Source organism: Ascidiella aspersa, chromosome 3 (genome assembly GCF_963924565.1).
Source record: "Ascidiella aspersa chromosome 3, kaAscAspe10.2, whole genome shotgun sequence".
Classification (NCBI taxonomy): Eukaryota; Metazoa; Chordata; class Ascidiacea; order Phlebobranchia; family Ascidiidae; genus Ascidiella; species Ascidiella aspersa.
The window spans coordinates 34,303,533-34,324,121 of NC_139449.1; the positions used below are offsets into that span (position 1 = coordinate 34,303,533).

The 20,589-nt window shown below is 33.6% G+C and overlaps 1 protein-coding gene across 1 annotated transcript in view; it reads right to left on the reverse strand.

Moving 5' to 3' along the window:
- The window catches only part of LOC146162650 (uncharacterized), a 56,285-nt gene extending 49,763 nt beyond the window's left edge, over positions 1 to 6,522 (reverse strand). The window contains exon 1 of the mRNA XM_083385262.1: positions 6,409 to 6,522. Coding sequence (XP_083241388.1) covers positions 6,409 to 6,448 — 40 coding nt within the window. The 5' untranslated portion in view covers positions 6,449 to 6,522. The remainder of the gene's footprint in view (positions 1 to 6,408) is intronic.
- Between the last annotated feature and the right edge of the window lie 14,067 nt (positions 6,523 to 20,589).

Genomic DNA, 20,589 nt, shown 5'->3' on the forward strand with positions numbered 1-20,589 from the left:
AAAAAACTAAAGAAAACATTGTTAAATAGTTTTCAATTACAAAGACAAATTATAGATTGCTCCTCAGGCCAATTTTGAACTTCAATTTAAAATAATTAACCTATGGGGGAAAACAACTAAACAAAAATATAGAAATTAAAGTGATTTCATTCATAGAATAAAAACTGGAAACAGAGTGGTGTACACTGCCTCCACAATTTTTCATTTCAATCTGCGGCGGTAAAATATGTTGTTTTGTCAAAGCAATAAGTTAATTTACTAAGAGAAGCCTCTTTTTAAAAGGCAAGTCGCACGCGCTTAGTTTCCCTGAGACAAGCCACTTCGCACAATGAATGTTGCACGCGCTGGACAAAAAAAGCACAGTAGGCAGCCAGACGCTTCGCGGCCAGAATAAAGCAAGTGATATGAACAAATTCAGCATTAAAGGTTTTCTGCCGCTAGGTTAGAGTATATAGCTGTAAAGAACTAAATCGATTACGTCACACTGTTGACTTTTGTCCCCAATGAGAGGCGTACAGGGGTGGAAGAAAAAATTGTCAAATATTTTTTAATTATAAAGACAAGTTATAGGTTTGCTTCGCAGCCAAATTTATATTAAGACCACTGACAATCATTCTTGTAAAAGTGCACCATGTCCAACCTATACCACGCAACTTCGGGCCACATCCGCTTTTGCCTGCTAAAGCACCGAAACTGGAAGCACAACATTGGGAGTATATGGACACTGACAAATAAGACCCGTTGAAAGAATATAGAATAACTAAGGAATGACACCCTGGTAAAGTATAGTAGAACTGCGCTGTACCCCCCTGGTATAATATAGTAGAACCGCACCATACCCCCTGATATAATATAGTAGAACCGCGCTATACCCCCTGGAAAAATATGCAAAAACCGCACACCCTGTCTAGTTATTCTCGCTTTCAACTCGCAAAAAAACTCTGTCGGTTACAGGCAGCGAGTGAGAGGAAATTACAGCTATTGCATTTCAGCGGCGACCGGGGACAAGCAAGTTGGTGTAAAGCGCCAAAGCTCGTCAGTCAATCGTCCAAAAGCAGCAAAAAGCGGGGTTTGGCAGCTCGCGAAAGCACTGATGGATGGGTGAGGTCGACGGGGGCAGACGGGGTTATTTGAAAACCCGACGGCGCCGACGCTGATTGCACGTTTTCGGATTGTTGTTTCGCCTGAGGTTTGTTTTTTAGTCCGTGTAGTTGTTCTCAAACTGGGATACGTGAGCGATTTTTTGAAAAGTTTCGCGTAACAACTTTTTCTCAACATTTATCGAAAAATTAACTTATCTTCTTTAAAAAAAAGCAATATGTTGTCACATCGCCTGGAAAAAACACCTTGAAACTTTCATCTATTTATTTTTCTCGTTTGAACAAAGTAATCAAGAATTATTTCGAATAACAAAATCTGCCTGAATCCGTATGGTGAAAACAAACGATTCTGGTTACACATCAATGATAAAGACTAAACTAAGTACAGAACTTGGTAAACCGAAAATCAGTTTGTTTGTATGTTACAGAAAGATAAATATATTTCGCTATAAAGCATCATCAGTATCTAAAAACATAACACAACATAAGTCAAGATGTATGCTAATAAAAACCTAAACCAACTGTTCTAGGCAAGTGGAGCACTACGCAAGCCGCAACTTGAAACATAGTAATGACGTATTTTGTAATCGGATCAATTCGTGATACTTTCTGTCAGAAATATCGAATATCTGTATCGGAATAAAAGGTGTAAGAAGTCAGAGGTGGGTACCGGGTGATGTTTAAATTTGGGATATTGTTTAAATAAATGGGATTTTCCGGGTTTGGATTAGGTAAAAATAATTTTGGACATTTAAGTCTTATTCTGAATAGTTGAGGTCATATTGCGATTTATACCTTATTCCGACCTTAGTGTTATTCTAATTTTGATCTTATATTGCTGGAGTACGTTTGATTAATTGTAAATATCAATAAATTTCTAAAAAAGTTGAACTTAAAATTTAGAAACGTTGCTCTTTAATCGCAAGCGCATGAAAGCTCACGGTTCCCATAGAGTATAGGGGTTCTTAAAATTATTTTAAGTGGATCCCCAAACTTTTTTGGTTCGCGTGGACCAAGGTGGGTATGGAAATGTTGGAAATTACGTCATAAATTAACGTTATAAAACAAGTAGACTTAAGAAACCTGCTGTTTTCAATCCAACAAATGTGAAACTGAAGTGGAGTGTAAATACATTTAAGAAGAAGGCGTCACAGCGTCTTTTACAACTACTCTTTTCTTAAATTATGCCGTGATTGGTTTAATTACAGCTTACCTAACTTAGCCTTCAAATTTACCCAGCCAATTTTCCCTGGTGGCAAACTTTCGCCTATGGTTTATTTAGACGACAAAAGTTCTCGGCTAAATCGAAAATAGGGAAATCCTTTATTCACAGCGAAATTCAGTGCGTATTTTTACCCCTGCATGATTTGATTAAGGTATGACATCATTTGACAACACCAACTTTCTTTCTACCAATCGTTTTTACCAGCATACAAAAAAATTAAAATATGCGGCAAGATCAAAAAGGAGACAATAGCTTTTCCAAGTTGCCTTACGATCCTGATATGGCCGGAGGTCGTGAGTTCGAACCTCACTGCAGGCTAGTTGCTATTCTAGCCTGCCTTGCTTGCATCATTGATCGACAGATTCGATGAATCTTCGATGGCTTTCGGTGTACAAATGACACGTATACCTTATTCGTTGGTCTGAAAGCAGCTTCAAAAGAGCTGGATCACAATTGTTGAACACACATGTGTGTATCTTTCATTACCATATAGAGTTAAGCACAAGTCTCATTAAAAACTCAAATCTGCAAAGTTCATTGATCTGATATTTACGGGCAACCAGGTCATTTAATCGTTGAGATGCAATTCTGATTTATTTATTTTTTCGCGCTTTTTCAATAATCTCGATCTTTTTGCATTGTATTTGTATATCGTTGCATACAGAAACGTAAACGATCGAAGTTTATAAGTAAGCTCCACAGAATGAATACACAAAGAAAACTGGCTGACAAATGGTGCAATATAAGATAATCAAAAAATATGCGATGTTTCGTCAAAGCAGTTAATCGTCATATGAAATAAGTTGAGGCCATAGTCCTAACGAGGCATAACCATGTTATTAATCTTGACAAAACACATAAACATAGTATTTAGCAACCTTCGTCGTTCTGTTATTTTTTCTCTGTATGTTTTTCTGTGTATTAAGAAGGGAGGGGAGAGGGAGAAATGAGTATTGAAAAAATGATATGGTGACACCTATGATTTAACATCACGCCACCACGCCCTAAGTGCTGACTAATGACCTTTTTTAGGGGGAAAATAGAGGTCTTAAAAAAATATTCTGACATCAAAGACCTAATTGAGACCACGTTCATAATGCCAACCAAAGACCTAAAATTCCGAGTGACACTTTCGACTAAATAAACCGTACGTGAAATGGCGAAACCGGCCAAATGTATATAGGCAAACAAAACATCACTAAAAGAATTATCACACTTGGATATTTTAATAAAACAGCGCGCTCTTAATTCTTGTTAACCTGAGGTAATGGAAACAACAGCTCTTCAAAAATATGCGATTTAAATTTACACTTCTGCGTCCAACAAAAGCCACGTTATATTAAACTGCCATCGCTCACCAAAAACAACATAAGACGAATATTGTGCTTAGGGGAACTCCCGAAAGGAGCAGCGGGGGTCAAGAGTTGACGGCCCAGGTTTGAACCCGCAATAAGGACCGGGATCCATCGTCATAGTGGGGGCATTGTGACGTAGAGAGGTGCTTGTCTCGAGTGACTGATGGCGCGTCATCGGACGACGACCAATGATGGACGGCTTGTTTTCGTAATCGAGAGCTTTTAGTTGTTGTTTTTTTATGAGAGGAAACTGTTTAGCGATTTTTGAAGGGCTTCTTCTCAGCTAAACCCTGTTTTCCTATAAGCAGCTGGTCGGAAGCCGCTTTTGGAGTGCTGTTTAAGGAGCGTTTATACCGTTTACGGAACATTTTAATGTATTTAACTTTGAATGAAGGCGATTCTTACTATACAGTGTTTTTCGCAACATTGTTTTATTTAAAAGCACATTAGATTTCGGCTTGAAAATAAATTACAAAGCCAAAAAGGTCCAATTAATCAACAATATCTTTATAAAGACGCTTCGATGTGAACTTGAATTATCTTCAGTTAATGTGACTGAGGAGTAATTCAAACATCACTTATAAAAGGTGGGACGCAAATTTTATCATTTCGAGTACTCAGACTTGACCTTTTTTGCTTTACAATTTATAATTATTAATCTACATTACAGATCCGTGCACGGTGCAACCATTAGAATATACGTTTTACAATTTTAGAGCGTAAAGCTTTTACCGTTTTGTCACCTTTCGTTATACAGTTTTCTTGAGCTCCACATTGAATTGATGTAGTTCCGTTTTTATGTTGGTTTCCATCGTGTTTTGCTACATCTTACATCAATGCCGTACTGAATTTTACGTTTACCGAATGTTAAATGACATTTTAACATAATGTTTTATCACTAGTTATTAAACAGTTTAGTTTAACTACCACATCAAATGTTATATTTGTCAATTTTTCGAGGATTGTTAAAATAGAATTTTTCCGTTTTTCGCAATTTTTTTTTATGGACAGTTGTATTGAAGTAGAACATTGAATTTGCCGTTCGCAGTTCTTTTTTGAGCGAGACTAAATAATGGTGTAAGTTTCAAAAATTTTCATTGTTATTACACACTATTACAAAAAACACTGAAGATTACATAGAAATGACGTATTGTTGTTGGCGTTAAGAGACACGCATTCAGACGTGATAAATCAGTGATTTTAAACAATCTACCACAAAGAAATTTAAATGAAACGTATAGCCTTTTGAAGACCTTAATTGAACCACTTGATATATTTTAAACATAAGAAAATAAAGAGTACAAAATGCAATGGTCAACACAATAAAAATTAGTAAAAAACGGTTTTTTTCAACGCACTTATCTACCACATAACTTGAAGCTGCAAATAAAATAATTTCAAAGACTTTTTGAAGAACATATGATTTTTAAAAGACTTTTCAATTTATACACAAATCAATTCAAAGACGTAAAGACTTGGCAACAATTCACAACCCTGAATAAATAGCTCATATGAATCAGATTCAGTTTGCAGATGCTGGTAAAATTAAGATTCCAACGGTTGCCAAAACTTGAGTCTGACACAAATGTCAGGCCTCCAAACTTTGTAGCACCTAACCATGCAATTCAGGTTGTCATTTTGCAAACAAAAAAAATATTTTCTACTGTTCCCATCAGGACTTATGAGGTTCACATTTACGAAGTAATGATGATTGATCCAAGACAAGCAAAACGGTATCACTATTTTCAAGTCTAGACAGTTCATCAAATACTGGCGTTAAAAATAGTTCTTGTAAAATCAAAGTCCCATTAAGTAGCAGCTACACTTGCTACTAACAAAATGATAAAACTTTTTCTTAGAACTGCAAGTAGGGTATGTCGAACACATTAACCAACTAAAGTAAAAAAACACAGAGGAAATTTATGCCTTCCTTGTTGTTAATTGCAAAGTATGACTTATCCAGGATGACTAGGTATTGTAAACACTCATTTCCTTCCTAGCACTGTCAAATATGAAATACAATGCAAGCAAAGCATTGTGTACTATTGTATAGTAACTGTATCTGCACATTTGCAAATTATAAGCGACACACAATATTTACATTACATTAAATATTAAATTACCTGTCAAATTAAAAAAAATAATCAGAATTTTCTTTGACAGTAGATGAACATTGATTTAAAATGTTGATTTACAAATTATAGGTATTTTAAGAAATATAGAAATGTTTTAGGTAACCTATGAATTTGTTTCTATTTGTTTTTAGTTTTGTAAATTGCATTTTGCGAGAGGTCTACTTTAAACCAATGAATGACCATTGGAGGTCTATAAATAATAGTAGAGTATATAATACATTCCAATATAAAATTAAGGGTTGAAGACTCATCTATTTTTTGTATAATATATAAGCCTTTGTAACATGACTTTTACTTTATAAATGTCTATGCTGTTTATAACTGTCTATACCTTTTAAACTGTTTGACAACTCAAGGCCTGTATTCACTTATCAATCAGAATATCCAATAAATTGTTTTGAACGTAAAATACAGGTGTAGCGCTTTTAACATTAGGTAGTAAATCTTGAAGTAAATAAAAAAGAAATTCATACCAGTGGTTACTACAATTAAGGTGCTTTACCTATTTGGTGAAACTATTAGCTGTACATTGACCAAAACAACTGACAAGATATCAAAAAGGGTATTTAAAAAAATAGTTAACTGTATCTTACCACCCAGCCTTTGAGGAGCATCTTGTTTTTTTCTTGTCATACTTTTCTGGTTGTTTCTGACACTTCTTTGTTCATATTTTACATACCTAACACAAACGCTCAAATGCTTTCTGTATAATGATTCTTTAAATATAATTGTTTACTTGGCATTTTAATTTGTGTGAATTAATGTAGAATGTACTAACAATACTGTACAATTTGTGCGATAAACACAACCAAAACTTTTTGTAGAGTATTTTAAATCAATAATCTCAAACCAAAACAAAATCAATGCTGTAAAACTAGTAAAAATCTCAATGCTTTTTAATAGTAAGGAGTGAAGCTAACAAAATGTTAAGTAATTATGTACCAGTGTTGTTTACAGGGCATTTAGTTACAGTGAATAAGTCTTTGGATTTAGATTCATCACCGCACCATTAATATGCATTCCAAATGAAAAACATATTAACAAAAATTAAATAATGATTTGTCCATATTAACCAACTAACATCAAAATTTAAATCAAGTGGGTAAATTGTCAAAATATATATACACTAAATTTAGAAACCTGGTAAGTATAATGAAGGCTAGTAAGTCTAGTTTTGCTGCTTATTTGCAAATTTATTGTATTGTACACTTGTGGAAAAAATATTTGTTTTGCATGTTATGGTACTCACTTACTTATCAACCCATAACACATATTCATGATCCTACAAAAACTACTGAATGTAAAAAATTCTGCATGCAAACATGAACCTTAACCAAATTTATCCACAAATAATTGTACAAGCTATGAATTTTTAAATGTATGAAAAACAGCTGTTTGCTAAACAAAAACGGGTGCAGCAATTTATAAAAATATATCTGAAAAACGACTTTTAAAGGTGTATTTTCAAGAAAAAGCAGTATGGAATGTGTAAAGGGTTTTCTATTTGGGCAAATATTTATAATAAATATTATAAGTCATGAGTACAGTTATTACAAATTACATTACAGTGAACCAGTGACTAAACAGCATCGTTATCAAAAAAGATAACTTTTAAAATACTACATGAAACAACAATATAGATCAAAATTATGCAGACCAGGCAAAATTAAATGATATTAGGCCTTAATTATGGGAAATATTTGGACAACATGTTAATTAAACAGAAACACGTATTACAAGAAATTCAACGTTATCTCGTTTGTGTGGTTTGTAATAAACCATAACTGAACTTCAAAAAAAAACTCAAAAATCTGTGCTTACACTGACAATGTTGGCTCTGATCCACAATGGCTGACAACTTGTTATACATTATGCACCATTGTCATTTCGGCGAAATAATTTTTTGTAATTTTTTTTAGAAAATTTTCAACCCGTTTACCACAAAATTGTTTATTGCCAATCTAAGAACTAAAAAAAAACATATTCAAGAAAATTTAATAGCGAGTTTTATAAACGTTTATCAGATAACCTATACACCGATATTTTTGTAAGTATTCGACTTAGGAAGATTCACACATTTTTTAATTGTAGTTTGTAATGATAATAAACAAAACAAACTAAAACAAAAAGCAAATACTGTTTCTGTATTTCACTTTCTAAACATTTATTGATACAACATCAACGTAACCAATAACCATATATTTTATTTTTTTCATTAGACAAGAAAGAATGACATGGGGAAATACCTTGGGGCTTTTAAAGACGTAACAATAGCAACAATCAATAAAGGAAACGAACAACGAGGCAATAGTTTCAAGGTACAGTATTGAACATTCGCACAAAGAAAGGTACTTAAACAAATGTTGTAAATCAACTAAATGAATTCCTGATGAATTTTCCTAAAAATTTACTATGTGAATTTGAACATTTTACAGTTTAATTATCATGCGATAATCGAAACTTGACAGGCTATAACTTTTTTCCTTTTCCACGATTTTCCTAAAAATTACTGTTAAACTACCTAATACAATAATAATTAACATAACGTTAGTCACTAACTCATGCCATTAAGGTTTTTGCAGAAAAATAACTTTTTCGAAGGCCTCTCTACGAAAGAAATACTATATTTTACGTGCGAAACCTCCCAGTTTGGCGGGTTATAACTTTTTTTCCCTGCCCATGATTTTCCTAAAAATTACTGTTAAACTACCTAATACAACACTTAATAACATAACGTTAGTCACTAACTCATGCCATTAAGGTTTTTGCAGAAAAATAAATTTTTCGAAGGCCTCTCTACGAAAAAAATACTATATTTTACGTGCGAAACCTCCCAGTTTGGCGGGTTATAACTTTTTTTCCCTGCCCATGATTTTCCTAAAAATTACTGTTAAACTACCTAATACAATACTAATTAACATAACGTAAGTCACTAACTCATGCCATTAAGGTTTTTGCAAAAAAATAACTTTTTCGAAGGCCTCTCTACGAAAAAAATACTATAATTTACGTGCGAAACCTCCCAGTTTGACGGGTAATAACTTTTTTTCCCTGCCCATGATTTTCCTAAAAATTACTGTTAAACTACCTAATACAACACTTAACAACATAACGTTAGTCACTAACTCATGCCATTAAGGTTTTTGCCGAAAAATAAATTTTTCGAAGGCCTCTCTACGAAAAAAATACTATATTTTACGTGCGAAACCTCCGAGTTTGGCGGGTTATAACTTTTTTTCCCTGCCCATGATTTTCCTAAAAATTACTGTTAAACTACCTAATACAACACTTAACAACATAACGTTAGTCACTAACTCATGCCATTAAGGTTTTTGCAGAAAAATAACCTTTTCGAAGGCCTCTCTACGAAAAAAATGCTATAATTTACGTGCGAAACCTCCACGTTTGACGGGTAATAACTTTTTTTCCCTGCCCATGATTTTCCTAAAAATTACTGTTAAACTACCTAATAAAACACTTAATAACATAACGTTAGTCACTAACTCATGCCATTAAGATTTTTGCAGAAAAATAAATTTTTCGAAGGCCTCACTACGAGAACAATGCTATAATTTACGTGCGAAACCTCCCAGTTTGACGGGTAATAACTTTTTTTCCCTGCCCATGATTTTCCTAAAAATTACTGTTAAACTACCTAATACAACACTTAATAACATAACGTTAGTCACTAACTCATGCCATTAAGGTTTTTGCAGAAAAATAAATTTTTCGAAGGCCTCTCTACGAAAAAAATACTATAATTTACGTGCGAAACCTCCCAGTTTGACGGGTAATAACTTTTTTTCCCTGCCCATGATTTTCCTAAAAATTACTGTTAAACTACCTAATACAATACTTAACAACATAACGTTAGTCACTAACTCATGCCATTAAGGTTTTTGCCGAAAAATAAATTTTTCGAAGGCCTCTCTACGAAAAAAATACTATATTTTACGTGCGAAACCTCCGAGTTTGGCGGGTTATAACTTTTTTTCCCTGCCCATGATTTTCCTAAAAATTACTGTTAAACTACCTAATACAACACTTAACAACATAACGTTAGTCACTAACTCATGCCATTAAGGTTTTTGCAAAAAAATAAATTTTTCGAAGGCCTCTCTACGAAAAAAATACTATATTTTACGTGCGAAACCTCCCAGTTTGGCGGGTTATAACTTTTTTTCCCTGCCCATGATTTTCCTAAAAATTACTGTTAAACTACCTAATACAATACTAATTAACATAACGTTAGTCACTAACTCATGCCATTAAGGTTTTTGCAAAAAAATAACTTTTTCGAAGGCCTCTCTACGAAAAAAATACTATATTTTACGTGCGAAACCTCCCAGTTTGGCGGGTTATAACTTTTTTTCCCTGCCCATGATTTTCCTAAAAATTACTGTTCAACTACCTAATACAACACTTAATAACATAACGTTAGTCACTAACTCATGCCATTAAGGTTTTTGCAAAAAAATAAATTTTTCGAAGGCCTCTCTACGAAAAAAATACTATATTTTACGTGCGAAACCTCCCAGTTTGGCGGGTTATAACTTTTTTTCCCTGCCCATGATTTTCCTAAAAATTACTGTTCAACTACCTAATACAACACTTAATAACATAACGTTAGTCACTAACTCATGCCATTAAGGTTTTTGCAGAAAAATAAATTTTTCGAAGGCCTCTCTACGAAAAAAATACTATATTTTACGTGCGAAACCTCCCAGTTTGGCGGGTTATAACTTTTTTTCCCTGCCCATGATTTTCCTAAAAATTACTGTTAAACTACCTAATACAATACTAATTAACATAACGTTAGTCACTAACTCATTCCATTAAGGTTTTTGCAAAAAAATAAATTTTTCGAAGGCCTCTCTACGAAAGAAATACTATATTTTACGTGCGAAACCTCCCAGTTTGGCGGGTTATAACTTTTTTTCCCTGCCCATGATTTTCCTAAAAATTACTGTTAAACTACCTAATACAATACTAATTAACATAACGTTAGTCACTAACTCATTCCATTAAGGTTTTTGCAAAAAAATAAATTTTTCGAAGGCCTCTCTACGAAAAAAATACTATATTTTACGTGCGAAACCTCCCAGTTTGGCGGGTTATAACTTTTTTTCCCTGCCCATGATTTTCCTAAAAATTACTGTTAAACTACCTAATACAATACTAATTAACATAACGTTAGTCACTAACTCATGCCATTAAGGTTTTTGCCGAAAAATAAATTTTTCGAAGGCCTCTCTACGAAAAAAATACTATATTTTACGTGCGAAACCTCCGAGTTTGGCGGGTTATAACTTTTTTTCCCTGCCCATGATTTTCCTAAAAATTACTGTTAAACTACCTAATACAACACTTAACAACATAACGTTAGTCACTAACTCATGCCATTAAGGTTTTTGCAGAAAAATAACCTTTTCGAAGGCCTCTCTACGAAAAAAATGCTATAATTTACGTGCGAAACCTGGCACCAGTGCAATTTAAAAGATTGTATCAGTGACACCGCTCTTGTCAGCAACAACAATCAAACATTGTCATGGTTTGACTTGTGTTCACTCTGTACAAACCCAGTTGGTAAAACATATCGCGCGATTCTTGCATGTATTGGTGGTCAAAGATTTGAAATTGGTTGGCTTACAGATAAAGTTGTTGACTGTTACATAGCTAGAACAGTTAATTTATGTAACTCCTTGAAAAATTTTGAAGAATTTGGTTTTTTAAATTGCATATTGGCAAGTCAAATCCTAAAAGGAAAAACATACAAGAATATGAACACAGCTCTTAAACCTATACTAGATAAGAGTAATAATATTCGTAACAACGTGTTTTTCCCATTGTTGTTAAAAAATCATTTTTTGGTAATGTGGCTTCAAAAAAGTAAGCATACCCTAACATTGTATGACTCCGGCAATTTAGACCTCCAATTGTTAATTTCTGATATAAGACAGCATATGTTGCCATTACTTGAACAGTATTCCGGTGGTACAATTTTAATAAATGTTGGGGAAAAAATAAATCAAACAGATAGTGTTAGCTGTGGTGTTTGTGTTTGTTATGTTGTGGATTCCATATGTTGTGAAATTCTTGAATATAGTCAAATTGATTTTAACCAAAATTGCTTTCGAATGTGGGTATTGTACGCACTTGTTCAGGATTCAGTAAGATGTGACCACAGGTTATCCACTTATTTGAAAACCTCAAATGTTGTTGGAATTGGTCTTCCTAATTTTGCTAATAATTGTTGGTTGAATTCCTTTTTACAAGCAGTAAAAAGTAATACAAGAGCGCAACATGATTATACTTTTACTATCTGTACTGCAAGTGAAAAAATAGCCCCGATTATTGGGTATTTGGCACAAAATAAAATCGATAATAATAAGTTTAAAGATATGTATGTTGCAATAAGCGGTGATTTACAACTGAAAGATAATGAACAATATGATATAAGCGAATTTATGTTGTTGTGTAATTTTTCTTCAATTTTGGAAAATTGTGGTTTACAAAGTTTATTTAAGATAGAGACATCAGCAACATGTGATATTTGCCAAAACAAAATTAATGTGACTTCTTCCGATCATTCTTTTTTTACAATTCCAATGTTTTCTGATCACGATGACAACTCTGATTTGAAATCATATTTAAATCGCGCTTTAAAAGATGTAAATTTGTTTTGTTTTATATGTAACAACCCATATTCTTGTGGTACTACTAATGGTAGAATTTTGGGCAGTCCTGACGTTCTTTGTCTAATTCTTAGTCGCAACGCAACTGGTTTTAAATGTTTTAAAAAAGTTGTACCTAACAAATTTTTGATCACTTATTTTAATGACAGAAAAGTTGTCTATGAGTTATCTAGCAGTGTTAATGTCGGCCATTATGTTACATACGCTTTTTATGGAAATAAGATTATACAATACAATGATGAAAGTGTTAAAATCGTTGTTTGGTCAGAAATTGAAAAACAACTTTTAGAAAATTCCTATATTTACTTTTATAAAATAACAACAAATTTAGAGTGTATTGGAGATCGTAACACCATCACAATGGACTTGAACGAACAATCTCCAATAGAAAATAAGGATGATCATACAAACCCACATTCGGCAGAAAATACTAATAACACCCAAAAAGATTTTGATGAAAAAAATGAGAAACTTTTTGACAAACGCATTGTAGTTAAAAGAAGGCGTCGAAAAATTCCTGATATGACAAAATTTAGAGGTGAAAAGATCCAACTATGCGAAAGCATTGAATTTAGTTTAAGCAAAAACCTTTCAACACATTTTTCATCCAAAATATTTGACTTTCAAACAATATTTTGTGAGATAGTTAATCAAATACGAATAATAATTAAAACTCCACACTTAACTGCAGAGAAAACCCCTAGTTGTTGTCGACATTTGCTCTTTATGAAAAATAAGCCTTGTTTATTTGCTTTCAATTTGACAATAGGTTTAGATAATGGTAGTCTAAACTATGATCAAAGAAACGTGTTGTATAGCTTTATTGAGAGTGAACTTTGCAACTATAGATATCGGGCAACTAAATTTCCAGATGGTCATTTGTATAATAAAACCTATTCCGGAATAGAATTTAAGGTGAATTCTTTGGAAGATAAAATTTATTGTAATTCTGTAGAGGTACTGAACAACTTCCATGTTAAAGGTTGTTTGAGTAAAGTTGCATGTCATGAGGCATTTATTTATTTTGAAATGTTGGCAAACAAAATGACATATTTTGATGCGTCGACCAAGTTGGGATACAAAACAACCACTTTTAATAGCATGGCTGAAAATGGCTTTGCAGTAAGTCAGGACATATTTTAACATAAACAATCCACAGGTTCGGGCGTTACTTTGCCCCCGATCGTCCCATAGCCAACAATTTTAATGTACTATTTAAGTGTTTCTTAACCAAGGAACGAAAACTACAATATTCATGTTTTTCTATGACAAATTTTACTGGTTCCATGTGACGCTTGGTGTTAATTCTGCTTTTAGGCTGTCCTATGCTCAACAGACAATTGCAAATTTTGGATCTAGAGAAGGGTTAAGAAACAATGTACTGTATAATTTTTATACATGTTTCTGCAACCTTTTAGATATCATGGTGTAAATTTGAAAATATATTTTTTGACCAGCCCTTCACTAAAACTACAATTGTCATCTTGGGTGGTTGATTACATACACATTGCCACAGTGTTTCTAAAACTAAACCAATGTCTAATAAGTAATTTTTTTTGGTTGTGTATTCTTCGCAGCAACTAGTTTCAAATACTTTCATTTTGATGTATATTGATTAAAAAGTGGTTGTTTCCAGTTAGTTTTCCCCATATTCCAACCCAACCTATGGATATGGGGTTTTCCATCTGTGACAAAAAGGAAAACCTGAACAAAGGGCAACCCCTTGACGTGGGGTTCAGGCTTGCTAACTAAGATTGCCCGGCTGGCAAAATAGTTTTTAAAACTTATAATATTCAGTACATTTTTTAGGATATTAGATTAAATGTATAAAGTTCAAAAACTTTTGTTTTATATGTATATGCTTAAATTTTATGAAATGTATAAGCCTAATTTAATCTATGAATAGCAAACCATTAAAAAAGGGTCACACTGAGTGGGCTTTAAGCCAAAAGGGGGATTTTGCACTAAAAATATAGCAGCATTTTCTTGTGGAGGGCGCTTTTAAAAATTTTGTGGGAAAAATCTGAATAGCATGAGTTAGTGACTAACGTTATGTTAATTAGTATTGTATTCGGTAGTTTAACAGTAATTTTTAGGAAAATCATGGGCAGGGAAAAAAAGTTATAACCCGCCAAACTGGGAGGTTTCGCACGTAAAATATAGTATTTTTTTCGTAGAGAGGCCTTCGAAAAGGTTATTTTTCTGCAAAAACCTTAATGGCATGAGTTAGTGACTAACATTATGTTGTTAAGTGTTGTATTAGGTAGTTTAACAGTAATTTTTAGGAAAATCATGGGCAGGGAAAAAAAGTTATAACCCGCCAAACTGGGAGGTTTCGCACGTAAAATATAGTATTTTTTTCGTAGAGAGGCCTTCGAAAAAGTTATTTTTTTGCAAAAACCTTAATGGCATGAGTTAGTGACTAACGTTATGTTAATTAGTATTGTATTAGGTAGTTTAACAGTAATTTTTAGGAAAATCATGGGCAGGGTAAAAAAGTTATAACCCGCCAAACTGGGAGGTTTCGCACGTAAAATATAGTATTTTTTTCGTAGAGAGGCCTTCGAAAAGGTTATTTTTCTGCAAAAACCTTAATGGCATGAGTTAGTGACTAACGTTATGTTGTTAAGTGTTGTATTAGGTAGTTTAACAGTAATTTTTAGGAAAATCATGGGCAGGGAAAAAAAGTTATAACCCGCCAAACTCGGAGGTTTCGCACGTAAAATATAGTATTTTTTTCGTAAAGAGGCCTTCGAAAAATTTATTTTTCGGCAAAAACCTTAATGGCATGAGTTAGTGACTAACGTTATGTTAATTAGTATTGTATTAGGTAGTTTAACAGTAATTTTTAGGAAAATCATGGGCAGGGAAAAAAAGTTATAACCCGCCAAACTGGGAGGTTTCGCACGTAAAATATAGTATTTTTTTCGTAGAGAGGCCTTCGAAAAGGTTATTTTTCTGCAAAAACCTTAATGGCATGAGTTAGTGACTAACGTTATGTTGTTAAGTGTTGTATTAGGTAGTTTAACAGTAATTTTTAGGAAAATCATGGGCAGGGAAAAAAAGTTATAACCCGCCAAACTCGGAGGTTTCGCACGTAAAATATAGTATTTTTTTCGTAAAGAGGCCTTCGAAAAGGTTATTTTTCTGCAAAAACCTTAATGGCATGAGTTAGTGACTAACGTTATGTTGTTAAGTGTTGTATTAGGTAGTTTAACAGTAATTTTTAGGAAAATCATGGGCAGGGAAAAAAAGTTATAACCCGCCAAACTGGGAGGTTTCGCACGTAAAATATAGTATTTTTTTCGTAGAGAGGCCTTCGAAAAAGTTATTTTTTTGCAAAAACCTTAATGGCATGAGTTAGTGACTAACGTTATGTTAATTAGTATTGTATTAGGTAGTTTAACAGTAATTTTTAGGAAAATCATGGGCAGGGAAAAAAAGTTATAACCCGCCAAACTGGGAGGTTTCGCACGTAAAATATAGTATTTTTTTCGTAGAGAGGCCTTCGAAAAATTTATTTTTCTGCAAAAACCTTAATGGCATGAGTTAGTGACTAACGTTATGTTATTAAGTGTTGTATTAGGTAGTTTAACAGTAATTTTTAGGAAAATCATGGGCAGGGAAAAAAGGTTATTACCCGTCAAACTCGGAGGTTTCGCACGTAAAATATAGCATTGTTCTCGTAGTGAGGCCTTCGAAAAAGTTATTTTTCTGCAAAAATCTTAATGGCATGAGTTAGTGACTAACGTTATGTTATTAAGTGTTTTATTAGGTAGTTTAACAGTAATTTTTAGGAAAATCATGGGCAGGGAAAAAAAGTTATTACCCGTCAAACTGGGAGGTTTCGCACGTAAATTATAGCATTTTTTTCGTAGAGAGGCCTTCGAAAAGGTTATTTTTCTGCAAAAACCTTAATGGCATGAGTTAGTGACTAACGTTATGTTGTTAAGTGTTGTATTAGGTAGTTTAACAGTAATTTTTAGGAAAATCATGGGCAGGGAAAAAAAGTTATAACCCGCCAAACTGGGAGGTTTCGCACGTAAAATATAGTATTTTTTTCGTAAAGAGGCCTTCGAAAAGGTTATTTTTCTGCAAAAACCTTAATGGCATGAGTTAGTGACTAACGTTATGTTAATTATTATTGTATTAGGTAGTTTAACAGTAATTTTTAGGAAAATCGTGGAAAAGGAAAAAAGTTATAGCCTGTCAAGTTTCGATTATCGCATGATAATTAAACTGTAAAATGTTCAAATTCACATAGTAAATTTTTAGGAAAATTCATCAGGAATTGATTTAGTTGATTTACAACATTTGTTTAAGTACCTTTCTTTGTGCGAATGTTCAATACTGTACCTTGAAACTATTGCCTCGTTGTTCGTTTCCTTTATTGATTGTTGCTATTGTTACGTCTTTAAAAGCCCCAAGGTATTTCCCCATGTCATTCTTTCTTGTCTAATGAAAAAAATAAAATATATGGTTATTGGTTACGTTGATGTTGTATCAATAAATGTTTAGAAAGTGAAATACAGAAACAGTATTTGCTTTTTGTTTTAGTTTGTTTTGTTTATTATCATTACAAACTGCAATTAAAAAATGTGTGAATCTTCCTAAGTCGAATACTTACAAAAATATCGGTGTATAGGTTATCTGATAATTGGCAATAAACAATTTTGTGGTAAACGGGTTGAAAATTTTCTAAAAAAAATTACAAAAAATTATTTCGCCGAAATGACAATGGTCATTATGCACGTTTACAGTGCAAACATCAATCTGTCATTGAATTAACTGTCAGATGATTGTGAACGCAAGTTTAAACTTGTTAGTATTCTATGAACATGTAAATGATACCGTGATAACTCAACCATAACAGTGGTACTAAAACTAAAGCCTAAAATACCCCAGTGAACAAAGGGATTTCGTTTTGGTTAATTTTAGTTCCCACAAAACATACAACCTACAAAGTTTTAATTTAGTTACTTTAGCTTTAAGCTTGACGTCCTAAATACCTGTGCTGTGTCAAAGGACTTAAGTCAAGTCAAGTCATTTGAAAACAGTGACTTAAGTCAAGTCAATGACTTAAGTCATTACAACACTGGATTTTGGATCCGGGTACCTTTCGAAAAAAGCCAAATCAGTTGTTAACTCAGGACTATAGTGCTAGCTAGGCCAGGCGAGCAAAGCCACTAGCCTGCTGTGAGGTTCGAGCCCACGACCTCGGCCATACCGGTATACCAACCAGACTTGGACAACTAGATTTATTTTAGCTTTTAAAAATTAAATTAGAATTAAAATTAGAGCATTTTAGTTTTTCTAAATTAGATTAGAATTAGAATTAGATCGTTTTGAGTTTTCTCAAATTAGGTTAGAATAAGAATTACCGAATTCCTAAAATATGAAGTTTTAACTAGAATTTGAACTAGAATCACATTTAATTATTTACAAACAATTTAATTTAATATTACAAACAATTTAATTTCAATTTATTCTTATAAGAACGTGAATGGTAGTTATGTGTGTGCTAATTTTATGCCTTTTTATGTTTTTCAGATTGTAAGAATACATACAAGACGTTTCAACAAATTATAATTGAAATTCTGTGTTTATAAGCTGAGAAACTAAAAATGCCGTTGGACAAAGTAGCATTTTTGATAAAATCCGAATTAGATTAGAATTAGAATTTGAGCATTCAAGCAATTCACAAATTAGATTAGAATTCGAATTAGCCGCATTTTGCTCTAATTTAATGAATTAAAAAACGAGAATTATCTAGTTGTCCAAGTCTGATACCAACTAGACTCCTTAAGCTCAAGAGGAAAGCCGGTCGAGAAACAACCATGGACACACTTTTGAATGTTTCAGTGAGAATTTTTCTGTATTTAAGACTCAGCTAACTCAGCGTTACATATTCATGCTTACCGAAATCAAAATTGGTCAGTATGCAAACTCCTAACAGGGAATACTGCTTGCCCAGCAAACAAATTGTTTTGACAGCATTTTGCTACAGTTTCTTGTTATGAATGTGGCTTGGAATCAAACGCTTTATATCTTTAAGAAAATAAAACCGCTTTAAGTTAAATTTCGCTATAACAGTCGCACTACACCGAAAAGCCATCACAGACTTACCGAATCTGTCGATCAATTGGGCAAGCAGGGAAGGCTAGAACAACAACTAGCCTGCAGTGAGGTTCGAACTCACGACCTCCTGCCATACCGGAATAAATCGAGAAACGACCATAGCACCGTTACTTGCTGCATCTTGTTCGTCATTAGTCTGTGGTGAGGTTAGAACTCACGACCTCCGGTCAAACCGGAACTTGTCGCTCTACCAGTAGAGCTACACACCCTCTACTAGGAGCGAATCGAGAAACAACCATACACCAATGCTTGTTGCTTTCTGTAAGTTACAGGCAATTTCACATTCACAGTCGCACTATTAGCTAATAAAAATACAATTATCGCCGTACTGCTTGTTCTTGATGCTGAGACACAATCAAACGTTACGTAAAACCACATGCTTAAACTGCACAAAACTTTGTTTAATAACGCACAAGCGCTGGCAACGCTAGGAGCAGCAGTGTTACGCACTATAAATCGAAATGCAAGATTTGTAAGAGAATAAAGACAAAGTCCACCACGGAAAGCAATCAGGTCGAAAACTGAACAACTGAACGACGATTTTCAATGGTAAGGGAAAGTCAAACGTTTGCTAATACACGCGTCTCAGGAACAGCGATGCTTAGACATATATTTGTTGTTGATGATTTGTTTTTTGGAATTATCGAAGCCATACAATTTTTTTGGATCCAGCCATTTAACTAGGAGAGTGTCTCACAAAATAGCGTAAAAATTGGAAGATCGAGGCTATTAAAATGAGAAAATGCAGCAAAAAATATATATAATACCAAGTGTCCAATGGCGTACATTAAAATTGTATCACTGTTCTATACTGATAATTTCACATACTGTTTTTTTTCGTGCGAAACGAAAAAATAGAAGAACACCAGCTGCAACTTAATTTATTTAGAGCGTTTTGTTCCCACGTTTCCTTAAGTTTTGGGTTCTTAATGCTTTTGAACGCGGATCCCCTAACATTTTTTTTGATCCTCGTAAACCAGGGTCGGTTTGAAATTTCTAGAGGTGACGTCATAAAACTAATCTACTTAAGAAACCTGCTATTTTTGGTCGAACAAATGTAGAACTGAAATGAAATCCTAACATACATTTAAGGAGATGTAGCCAAAACGTATTTTCAATCAAACTCTTTTCTTTTAACATAATGGATTATTATTTTTAATTATACACCAAGATTTCAACTAGGCCTTTATGGAATGTTTTAAACTGGTCAACGGACAACAAATTAAGAACCCTTGCCTTCAAGGAATTTGGGGCAGGTTGTTCCAAAGAAACCAGCACCATTAAAGCTTTCCACGGACGAATTGGGACGAGATAAGTTTTGCTCAACAAATTTTGAATGAATGCGATTTTATATATTTGGTAATTGTCACGTGACCGCGGTAATAAACGAATGGCCACTCAACAATGCAGCACGTGTTGGTGTTATTGCGACGAGGTTACAATAGTATTCATAGAAAATGTTAAACTGAGAAAAACGCAGCAAAATCGGTTCAGAATTGACAGAGTTTGCGCAAGGGAAAAAGTACAGGTAAAGTTGCGGCGAAATTCTTTGGAGAATCTTTGGGGAAATTGCAAAGGAAAATAAATCCACGCAACGACGTCATGGCTTCATTTTTTTCTTCGTGATTTTTAAGTACTTGTTAGTTTTAACACCGCTATGGATACATGAAAAAAAAACGAACAAGACAGCTCATATAGTTGATGATGCATTGTGGCCAAAAGGCCTTATTGTGAACAACGCTTCACAGCATTACACAAGAGGCCGACGAGTTAAAGTTTAAGGTATAGTGAAAGCGAGGCAAAATGCTATCCAATGTGATTTGAGCTGGCATGTCAGCTAATCGCCAAAAAATGATGCATGATGACAATGCAGTTAACAAAAACGATGCCGGTTTAGGTTTGTGTACTTGTGCTACAGGATACGGCTTTTGTAGAACTTTT